Source organism: Pinus tabuliformis, chromosome 9 (assembly GCF_031772625.1).
Source record: "Pinus tabuliformis cultivar Carrire ecotype Pingquan chromosome 9, CPIR1, whole genome shotgun sequence".
NCBI lineage: Eukaryota > Viridiplantae > Streptophyta > Pinopsida > Pinales > Pinaceae > Pinus > Pinus tabuliformis.
Genome location: NC_142307.1, coordinates 1,346,969,810 through 1,346,982,121, shown reverse-complemented (window position 1 = coordinate 1,346,982,121; position 12,312 = coordinate 1,346,969,810). Strand labels below are relative to the sequence as shown.

Below are 12,312 nucleotides of genomic sequence, written 5' to 3'. Positions count from 1 at the left end.
ATGTTTTGAGGGTTAGAAAAATAATTTATCCCCTCATAAGTCCTAGGTCCTAAGTAATTTTAAATTTTCCAAAGGCTAAATTCGAGGGTCCTTTAAAAAATTAAATTTTAAAAGGTCCAGGAACTAAGGTTAGTTGATTATTTTGCTAAATTTTATGCCCTTGGTCCCTAGGGTTAAGTCAAAGTCAAAATTTTGAGGAAATTAATTCAAAAATTTAATTTTTGAATTAATTAAAATGCATTTAATTGATAATTTCGAAATTTCCTCAATATTTAAAATTTCAACAGATGAGATTAAAAGAAATTTTGATCCTCATCAACGGTCGAGATCGCTTTGACAAGGATCACTCGAACTAGCTGTTGGAAGATTTGTCTTTAAATAGGAGGTCAGTTGTTAGTTGAGATCATTCGATCTTGGAGTCGTGTGCTAAGTGAAAGCTCTCTTGTAATCGTTTTTCATGTGCAATAAAGAAAGACTTTGGGGTTAATTTCTGTTGGTGTTACTCTTCGTGGAAATGCTGTAAGATGTTTTATTTTCATGCATAGATTTCCTTTTAGCCATTGATGATAGCTTTATGAAGAGTGATTTAAGCACAGGTATCTTGCTTGATCACTAGGGTTTGAATGGCGGTTTAAGTTCTGAATATAATGGTAGGTATCTCCATTAAATTTGAATTTTAGTGTCATTTTCTCTCTCTACGTTAATGGTTGAATTGAGTTGTGTAGGAAATTCTTGATTTTAAGATCATTGGGTGTTCGGGGAAGTTTTCAGTTGGACCAGCCAACTCCCGATCAACATTTTCTGAAGGGCCCAACTTGATTGAATCCTAGGCTTGTCATTAGAACTTCCATTGTTGATGCATGAAGGGTTTTCTCTGAAGCACCTCACTTTAAACTTAAAATTTTAAAAATATGTGTGGCATAATGATAGATCTGGCTACTTAGAGCCTTCAGCTTGTAATTACTGTAATTATTTACTGGGTTTTTGGGGTTTTAATTTCATTATTGTATATATTGTTTCTGGGTGTTTTGTTTTTGTCATCACAGGTTGCAGATCTGAAGGGGAATTCTTGTTTGAAGCCAGATCTAGGCCCTGGAGGGTAAGATCTGGTCTCAGAATCAGCTTTTGTAGGGGTATTTATTTCAGATCTGGAAAATTTTTGTGGGGTTTTTATCAAGCAAATTTGAAGCAGGACAATTTTTTTTTTTTTTTGAAGATTTCTGGAGAATTTTTTGAGGGTTTTCTGGGCCAACTGTCTGCTGCTGCTTGGGGTTTCATTTTTACAGGAAAATTTTCAATTTTTTTTTTAAGCAGGCTGTGTAAAGCCCTCTCTGCTGCCCAAACCTGCGTCTTTGCCTCTCTGCCATTTCCACACTGCCTGTCAAAACCCTCCATCTGCGTGTTGCCTATACCTTCATGCAGTCCTAACTGCTACATATCTGCAGTCCTTCTAAACCATGTATTTCTGCCCACCTATGTGCTGCCAGGACTGTCCAACGCACCCTCAACCCGCTTCTTATCTACATTCCACTACAACTCCCTCCACACAGTTTTCGATTCTACCCTTCGTTTCTCCCTAACCCCTCAGACCAGCTCCACGCTGCCTTCACTCTCATTTCCCCACGCTGTCCAGCTGCCCTCGCCACCTGTGTCTATCCTCCTTTATCCCTCAATGCAGCCATCCAAACCCTCCCACGCATACTCTCCCTTCCTTTGGCCCGAGCTACCACCATCCCTTTCATAACTCACGCCATCTCTCACGCTACCAGCATACTCGCAATTAATCTTTTCCCCTTCACCGTCCAGCATCCTCACGCAGTCTATCGCTGCCTTACGCTGCTATCCAGCCTCCAATCCGCACCCTTCTCAACCTTCCATCCCATGCAACAGCTTGTAACACCTTCACATAGCCTTCCCCATCGTCCCTCTCCACCTGCGCGCAACCTTCATTAGAGCTGCTCCTCATGCGTGTTCACCTGCAAACTCTTTCCGCCATCAAGTTCAAACCTGCATTCACCCACACAGCAAACAACATTAAATAAAAAAGTTCGAAATCCTTTTGATTTGGTTTCAAGTATATGCGTTAAGTTATATGTTGTTTAGGGCTTTGTTAAGTTAGGTGTTTTTTTAGTTTAATTTTGTATATTATTATAGTTAGGGTGTAGGTAGATTAGTTTTCATATATTTTGATTTTATGATAGTTGTTTCATTTGAGGTTAAAAAATCATAAAATATATATATATATATATATATATATATATATCTATATATATATATATATATATATATATATAGATATATATATATAAAATAAAATATTAAAAAAAATAAAAAATTAAGAGAAGGATTTTGATTTTTCATTTCCCGCATTAGGTCTAGCTTAGCACACTGAGAAAGTTTTCCTAAGGATCAATTAAAGTTGGCAAATCCAAAGTTTCTTCTTGGTGTTTTTATGCTAAGGAAAGATCTAACAACAAATTTTTGTGGTGTTTGTCATTTTACTACAGTTAAATGTGCTTAAATTTTTATATCTAGAGATTAACTATTTGAAGGTGGTGAAATTTTCCTGGATTTGGTTCTTTAAGCATACATCTTTTAGTTCTGGGATCAAAACTGGTTAGCATTTAAATCTCGTGGTTGTTTAAAAGCTTTTGCATCTCTCGAAATTTAATTGCTAAGACATTGTGCATCTATAGAAAATCTTTTGTTATCGTTTGGATTGTTTAATGCTTGTTACATGTTAGATGTTTTGCAAATTTTTCAAGCAATCATTAATTATTTCATAAGCAGCAGCAGCTAATTGATTACCTTGGATCGTTAACTCCATGAGGCACTGGTTGTAATCATTTAAAAATTAATCGAATTCTAAGTCTCGCTAAGCCTTAATCAAATATTTGATTGCTTTGCTGTGTCTCCCAAACCGGTTGATTCACAGCTGGTTCTCTTTTATCCCATAGGGTCTACCCCCCTTAGCCTGCTATAGGGAGACGGCTTAAACGGAAAGATCGAGGATCAGGGTGACAGCCCCCGGTCTGAGCGTTGTCGCGGTGCCTAGACACTCTATGCGACAACAACAGCAAACCCTTTACCCTAGGTGGCCCTTCATTCAATTGAACTTAGGAAGAAGCCACAGGAGGGAGACTAGGAGCCTTTAACATTCAACCCCTTGCTGCTTTAAGGATTGAATCCAACTGAGCCTTAGCGCTTTTCACCACAGAACTGATTTTGAAAATATCATGCCAGATCTTTGAAGAGGAGATCGAATTTTGTCAATCACTTCTGGTAGATCACAAAAAAAATTTAGTGATTGCATTCTCTCTTGCTTGGGCTTGTCCTCACCTGAGCTCCGATACCATGTTAAATTTAGGAAACAATGGTATGTTCTATGCTTTAGAGCATTTTTACTTCAATTTCTCTATTAGCCCAATATCCATATCCCGATTAGCAATCACATCAACATGATAGTAAAATGCAGATAAAACATAAACATAAACATAAACAGTAGAAGGCAAGCCAAGACAAGAGGACACAAGATGTGGCACCAACCAGGGACAAACCCCAATGTGGGGAAACCCTTGATCAATTCTTCTTATATATATTCTTCAATAGTTCAGCAGAGAGAGAGAGAGTACAATGATTTAAAGTCAATACTGATTTGCCAAATAGGATATCTGACATCAAAGTTCTTAACCATGAAGTTGACTCAATGAAATTGCAATTCTGGCACCAAGGGCTGCAATTTTGAATACTTGTCACTGTTGTTCATGGACTGAGTTTTGATTACTGGTTAGGGCTTCTACTGAAACCTACAGCAACCCACTAACCCAACCAAAACTCACATAATCTATTGTGGCTTCCTTCCCTTTATCACATCTGGGAACTCGCTCTCCTAGATGACTACTCCTGCACTCCTTTTAAGCTTGTTTAGACCTCTAAACAACTGCTACAGGACTGCGGCAAGTTCACCATAGGTATGTCCCCTATTTGGAAGAATTCCCAGCCATAACTATCCCAGAACAACCCTCTTTTATTGCAGCCTCCCTTTTATAAGCTCCTATCCTCCACACTGATTGACCTGGGCACTTCTTGCCCTCAAACAAACCCACACAACCCTGCAATAAGGTGATTAAGGCCTGTGGCCTACCCACATCTCCTTTCTGTGCTGCAGCCTACATGAGACAATGGATACTCACCTACAAATATGCCCCAACAGATTTGCGGTTATACCTCTCCTTCTCGGCCTTCCTGTAGGTGCAACTGCCCTTCAAACAATCATGAGAAGGCTCCAACCACAACCTCTCTACCTCGTTGAAGTACCTTTCTTCCTACAGCCCAAACAGAAGTATGAATGCCCTAATCCGAGTTTCTCCAACGAGCTCCTTTTTCTCCCTTGCGTTACTACTAATGGATGAGTACTTGGATGTATCAAATGAGGGAGAAAGCACCTCTATATATACCAATCGGTGGGGGTCAAGAGACGTGACTATTGGATTAGGTGAGCCGACATATAGAAGAGGCCGACCTTGATAATTTGACCATAATCAAAATAAATTCATAACTTCATTTGTACATGTCGGAATCGGATGATCTTTAGATCAATCCTACACCTCTCGGAGAGAGGAATCCAAGAAAATTATCAGCTGTCATAAATAAGATGACCCATGTGGAGTTTGGCCCTAGTTGCCAATTTTAACATTTTTGGACTCTAGAGGCCATTTGGAGCCTCATTGATTATGTATTTTGTTGCTGATATGTATTGCACTTGGTGCCATTTTGATATATTCCCCCTTACATGGTATATAGATAAACAAACATTGCATATCTTGTCTCTAACGTTTTGGAATCATAAAATTATCTTTTTCATTTAAATTCAATATTTTATGTATTTTTTTAAAATGGTTTATTGAATCTGCTTTGATCCAAATTGATCCAAGTTCAGTTCAAAACCCGGTTTGATAGGTGACCGATTCGAAGACCAGTTCTGAGTTATAAAACTATGGGCAGAATGAGGTATGTCACCACTGACCAGTTGTTGGCCAAAGAGGCCTTGCTGATAAGAGATGCCAAACCCTTAGATGAAGTAGGTTATTCTGCTTTTATTTCCACATTATTAGTTCCGAGGTAGAGAACATAAGTTCCATTGTATATACCCATCAACTTTCTTGAATTTCCATTTGTAAATACTTCATGTAAATATATGACACTTTTTCTAAAAAACACATTGGGATGTATTCTATTAAGCTGGTCAAGAACTGCATAGTCAACACCAACGCCTTTCATAGCATGGAGAATAGCAACAACCTTAGCCTTTTTTTTTAGAACTTTCTTTTGAGATGGAAGAGTATAAATTCAGGGAGGCTGCACAGTTTATTGTATTAACAAAAGTAAATAGCTGATGGAGGTACTGACAGTAACAATGCTTACCTATCATAAGTCACATAACATGATGATTTTTTATCTGGAGAAAAATCCAAAAAATTGATTCCATTTCCAAGGGAAGAGCCAACTGCATAAATCTGGCAAAACAGAATTTCAATCAAGATTAGGAGATACTCAAAAAATGGATGGTGTGCTAGATTTAAAAGAATGCTCCATTTTTAATATACATGGTGCACAAAAAAGTTTAAGATCAGTGACTGAATATAAAGATTTCATAAAAACATGTAGTAACAGAAAAAAAATGTGTGCCCTTATCATTGTAGCTTTGGACCTATGTTGCAGGAAACATCCCCTTACCCTGTGTACCAGTATCAAAAGCACTGAAATGCGTTTTAAATGCCACGGCAATGCTGCTGGCTGTACCATATGACATTTCCCGATTTGGAAACCCCATATGGTATGGCCAGTGGCGTTTCCGTGCTGTTTTGGTGCAAATTCAACTCGTTTCCAAACCTTCTTTTGCTTGTGTGGGCCCATTCAAGCGCCAGAGAGAAAAGTTCAGTAAGAGGAAGACAGAAACTTGGCCACCCTTTGCAGAGTTTCCATTACCAGCTGCAATGGAGCAATTGTTTTTTGAGATTTAAAATCCAGTTTTTGAGAAGTCCATTAATTTTGTGTGTACAGTGTGGAGTAGTCAGTGTATAATTTATACGGTAGAAATTGTGAAATATGCAGCCTTGCTGCATAATTAACAACATTGGAATAGTGAAATCATGGAAATTATATTAATTGATGCCAGCAGTTCATGTCCTTGCTTATTAACTGCTGAAATAGTGGAAATCACATTAACCATGTCTATGCCCTGAATAAATTGCTTCCAGATATGTCTGTACCAATGTGATATTAATTGCTACCATGTCACTGACTGACAGGAACCAATTTAATGCTGAATTTTTGAGTTTGTTAGCTAGTTCAGCAGAATTTTGTAACTACAGTCCGTAAATAAGGATTGCAAATATCCTTCCAAAATGAACCATTGATATCCAATTTGATGAGTTGTATATTGGGGATAATAAAGAGGCAAGAAAGAAACAACCATTTGTTGATAATTATGCAGTACGAAATAAAGTAGTGATGTTGTTGTAGTGGTCTTAAAAGGACATGAGAATCGACCCTGTCCCATACAAGTGTCACCACAATGATTTTAAATATGGTCTCTAGAAGAAAAGGTTACGGACCTAAACTCTTTCAGGACAATATTGTATGTCAAAGATATTGTAACTTGTATCTATTTAGTACATTATGAATAAATAATTAAAGGAAACATAATACAAATACGACGCCAAAGAATACATTTCCAGGGGCTGCTGTTTTGGAATCTTCTAAATGTTTCCATGTTTCATGCAACTTAGCTTTGGATATTTGTGTTTTATGATAGTTTTTGGTTTGAAATGTTGATTTCTAGTAGCATTGGATGTGCTCTAAGTCTCAAAATTTGCAGGGAGGCTTAGACAAATGCATTCTCCAATACCCAGAAATAGTTTTGGGAAATTCCACCAGGAGACAGTTTTACTAAAATAATTAATTATTTTTAATAGGACCCTAAGTCTAAACTTAGGAAAATAAAATAGTTAATGGGTATTAATCCAAACTGTGGGTGAAACTTCTAGAGGAAGGCGGAGATTGAGTCAACATGATCCTAGCCATTGATTCAGAAGCCGGGAGTTGGGGTGTGAGACTGGGAGGTTGGAAATCGAAGTTTCTAGGTAGCAGAGAATCCAGAGGAAAAACAGCGCAGTCCCGAGCAGAGGTGACGCAGAAATTGCGTAGTTTTGCGTAGAGGCCGATGTGGAAGGGACGCAGAGCCTCTTTCCAGCGAGATCAAGGTCAGATTCTTCCAGTGACAGGGTGAGATTATCTCACTATTTGTTTGTCTAGTTTTTCTCTATATCGGATAGCCAGTTGGGCATCCAACGAATTGTACTCAGAAATCACTACTGCTTAATAATAAAACCCTCAGAGTTGTTGCATCGGTTTTCCGGCATTGGGTTTTTCTGAGGACATTTGTCCAAAAATAACCGTGTAGATGTGTGTGCTTATTATTTCTCTCTTGTGTTGTATTTAGTTTCCGCAGTTTATTTTGGTGTAGGCTGCAGTGTATGTATTTCAGTGTTTGCTATAGAAAACTGCAAATGACTTGTTCAATTAATTCAACAAGTAGGTGAAATATTATCAGCTTGCTGCCATAGGAATCGGGTAATTCACTTGGTATTAGAGCACAAATTGTAAGCAGAAGAGCTCAAAAGTAGAAAGGAAGAGGGAGTTCAAAATTCATGCAGAGGCAGCAATTCAAAACCCCAGGAGGCAACGCAGTTCGAAGGTCTGAAGGGCAAAGTCTGAGGAGAAATTGATTTCTCTGAGAGACTCGACAGAGAAATTCGATTTCCAATTCGAAATCTTCCAAAGGTAGAACCAGCAATGTATTTTTCCTTGCAGAGCAGGTCTTTAGCTGGGATGTAGATATCTTGCAGCAGTTACCGAGAGAATAGCGTCAGTGGGAGGGAAGGAGACACACTAAGGGAATTTCTTTCTCAGAGAATTCCAAGCCAAGGAATTTGATTTCTCTATTGTTGAGTAGCAGCAGAGAGGAGCAGATCTACTAACTCCAATAGTGAGTGTGTAGGCTAGCCTAGATTTGCGCAGAGGAGAGAGGAGGCAATTCGACATTTTTGCAGAGATGGCCACAGATGGGCAGGATCCATGGAAGAGCAGCAAATTAGATCCAATTGCTGCAAATTTCTCACATGGATAAATATCCTTGCAAATGGAGCCCAACTGAATCAGTAGAAGAAGGATCACAGTGTCAACAAACGTAGCTAGTCATTCAAATGACAATTGCAAAGCTAGTTGCAGTGAGTTTCCAGAAGACAATTGCAGAACTAGTTGCAGTGACACAGGCAATGTGAATTGCTTAGTTGCAGTATGCAAGTGCAGTCCCAACCAAGAGATTCCCAGCGTAGAGCTTCGCAGTCCAGTTTCTAGTACAGGAGGACTATGTGAGTTGCCAGGAGGGAGTAGAGAGATTTCCCATAGAGAGATCAAGACTCGGAGGGAGTCTATTTTGAAAGGGAGCTACCTTATGGAAGCTAGTACTTCGGATCTAAGGAGATCAGACTCATTATTGCAGTAGTTGTAGTAGTAGTGCAAAAGCGTCAACAGAGCAATAGCAGCCGCAGTACGAGTACATCATATTTCGCCATGTTGGCAACCAAGATACCTCCAGGAGGGAGGTGGGCTAATTTAGAGTTGTAGTTCGAAAGGATTGCAGTTGGGTAGGATCCTTGAGGAGTCCACCTCTTGGATCAATTACTTGCTACGGAAGCCCAAATTAGAAGAAGCAGGATGGACCACTATCAGTTGGTGCAGAGGAGTGCCGAAGTGACAGTTGCAGTGGCTAGTAGCGCTAGAGACTAAGCAGTGCAGATGGCACAGAGCAGAGGTCAGCAGCAGCGCAGAGACTTCAGAGGGTCAGCATAGAGACTAGTAGTAGTCAGAACCCAGCAACGAGATGAATCATACTGAACACTTGTTCAGTAATTTGGGATGCTTTTCGGTTGCTGATGCAGTAGCAGCAACAGTTGGAGAAGGTTGTAGTGCAGATGCAGTTGGCAATGGCAGTGCCAACAACAACATGGATGCAGAATTAAGAGGGAGTTGTAGTACGGATGCAGTGTTGATAGTGGCAGGCTCAACAACAGTACAAAAGCAGCATTTGCGTAGTAGTTGGTGGATAGAATATCAGACATCAGCAACACAGAAGGAGATGTTACAGAACAGAGTGATGCTTCAATAGGTTGCATTGTTAGAGCACATTCTTCGCTAAGAGGGAGTATTGATTTCTGGTAGCATCGGATGTTCTCTAAGTCTCAAAATTTGTAGAGAGGCTTAGACACATGCATTCTCCAATACCCATAAATCTATTTGAGAAATTCCACCCGTAGACAGCTTTATTAAGATAATTAATTATTTTTAATGGGACCCTAAGTCTAAACTTAGAAAATTAAAAAAATTAATGGGTATTAATCTAAACTATGGGTGAAACTTCTAGAAGAAGGCGAAGATCAAGTCAATGTGATCCTAGCCATTGATTAGGATCTAATCTGGTCGTTGATTGATCAACGAGAGGATTATAAGAGAAAAATTGATGGGCACTTGGAGAACAAAGATAGAGAGGTTCAGAAGATCGAATTTCTGAAGTAGAGAGGCCGCCGATGAGAAATTCTAAGTGAGTTTTTGCAGTGAGGGGCAGAGATAGTATCCGAAAGAGAGAAGTTTTCCTGGGTCGGAGAGTACAAGGCAGAGGGGCAGAACGACATCCAAAGAGAGGTTGACGCTGGCCCACGCAAAGTTGATGTAGTGGCAGTGCAGAGCCTAGAGGGAGATTGAATTCCTGGTGAGCAAATCGAGTTTCAGAAGCCAGGAGCAGGGGTGTGAGACCGAGAGGCAGGAAATCGAAGTTTCTGGGTAGGAGAGGATCTAGAGGAAGAGCAACGTAGTCCCCAACAGAGGTGACATGGAAACTGCATAGGGTTGACACAGTTTTGTGCAGAGGCTAACGCAGAAGGGACACAGATGCTCTTTCCAGCGAGATCAGGGTTAGCATCTTCCAGTGACAGGGTGAGATCATCTCACTATTTGTTTTGTCCAATTTCTCTCTATATCGGTTAGTCAGTTGGGCATCCAACGAATTGAACTTAGAAATTACTATTGCTTAATAATAAAACCCTCAGAGCTGCTGCACCGGTTTTCCCGCAATGGGTTTTTTTGGGGACATCTGTCCAAAAATAACTGTGTAGATGTGTGTGCTTATTATTTCTCTCCTGTGCTGAATTTAGTTTCCGCAGTTTATTTTGGTGTAGCCTGCAGTGTATGTATTTCAGTATTTTCTGTTGAAAACTGCAAATAACTTGTTCAATTAATTCAACAAGTAGGTGAAATATTATCAATTTGCTGCAGTAGGAGTCAAGTAACCGATTTTTCACATGAAATGGATGTAGTATCTTTCATATGAGCCTTATCCATCATCATTGTTTCATACATAAATAATTTTCCCCGTGTGGTGATCCAACTGTTTGGATCCATCTCAAAACAGATCCTGAATTTGGTAATTTTGGGTCCTGAACTTCCAAAGCCAGTTTCGGGACTTTCCCATTGTTTTTTGGGTCCAAACAGGGAAAGTGATCTAGATGACTTTCCTCACGGTAGAGCTCATCAACTCTTTCTCAGCTTATGCAAATCCAGATCAGGAGATTGCAACATATGCCAGCATGATGAAAGGTATTGGTTATTAGATTTCACCACTTATACTACACTTGGGGACATGTGTTCTATTTAAAAAATGGAAATCAATGAGATGTGTTTTCTATTTTAAAATGGAAATCAATGACACATGTTTTCTATTTAGAAAATGGAAATCACTGACACCACAGATCTGGGATTGTTAGAGAGGAAGCCAGATTGCTGTTTGCAGATCGAAAATGGTATAGGAGAAGGTCTTTGACTTCACAAAATTCAAGCCAGTTGGAAGCCGTGAAATTCCTTGACCATTATAGATGGTATTAAGTTTTAACTGGATATGGTCAGTTCTTGTCCTATAAACCAAAAAAGAAGCTAAGGATATTTTCCTCCCAGAGTCCACTCAAGAATTTCATTTTTTAAACCATGGAAGTAGAGACATTATAGGGATAAATTCTATAATGTTCATCCCTCGACCAATCCCAGTATGTCAGAACTCAGGCCATTACTGGCACATCATTGATAATACAACCATATCTAATAGCATTTGTTACAATAAACAATGAATCACAAAACTCAAAAAGAAGCACTTTCGACCTTGCATAATCTTCTTATGACTACTTAATAAAGAAGGAAAACTATCACTATATCTTCATTTTGATAATAGAAGATAAAGACATTAGCCTACCTCATAAGAAAACACTTTTTGCATCGCAGCAGACAACTAAATATATGGCAGAATTTGAGACAGAACCACAAAAGTTGAAACTTGAAACACAACCTACAACACAAATAGTATGGCAAATAGACTAATTTTACTTCTGAAACTCTCATTCACGTTCTTGAATTTCATTCTAAAATAGGGCATCCAGATGGATGAATCAAATTTATTGACTCTGAAATCATGGACATGGTAAAGAATATTGTCTTCATACATGAGATGCTATGCATCCAATGCACATCAATGCAACCACTTACTGCATGTCAAACTAGAGAGCAAAATAAGTCATCCATAACACCTGTGGTTTCATTTATCCTAATCCAATGATACTCTATGTAAAATGAAAAATCCCCTTTTTTTAGACAACCAACTCAACCAATATACCCAAAACCAAATATCACAGCAAATAAATTCAACCAATATAGCAGATATATTTATTAATACCACTGTGAAATCCCTTCTTGCTATTTAAATATGAAATATTCCTTTTGTTAATTTTCTAGTATTCTGTGCTTAACACAATCATTTATTCCAATTTTTCCTCAATTAGCAATCAATTTATCCAGTATAATTCAATCTTCCAGCAACAATAAGCAATTGTAGATAGAACAGTAAACCAATGCACAATAGAAGACAGCCAAGAACAATAGAGACACAGTATTTGGTCAAAGACCAGGGAAAACTGCACAAGGGGGCACTGGAAAACCCTTTGAAAGATTTTCTATTAGATTGTCATCAAATGTTCAGCAAAGAGATACAATGTTCCAATTCATCAACAATGAGTCAAAGTCAAACCTTTGACTATCCAAGAAACAACTAACCAATATCCAATCCAATGATGAGCCCAAAAGTCAAATATGGTCAACAAGTCAAATATGCAATTCTGGTGAAAGTCAACAGCATTAGCAGCAGCCCTA

At 38.8% G+C, this 12,312-nt stretch overlaps 1 protein-coding gene across 5 annotated transcripts in view; it reads right to left on the bottom strand.

The window, feature by feature from the left end:
* The window catches only part of LOC149153497 (uncharacterized), a 746,732-nt gene that overhangs the window by 243,478 nt on the left and 490,942 nt on the right, over positions 1-12,312 (bottom strand). For all 5 annotated transcript variants that reach the window (XM_089440790.1, XM_089440791.1, XM_089440788.1 and 2 more), the window contains one exon: positions 5,425-5,516. In XM_089440790.1, coding sequence (XP_089296916.1) covers positions 5,425-5,516 — 92 coding nt within the window. The remainder of the gene's footprint in view (positions 1-5,424; positions 5,517-12,312) is intronic.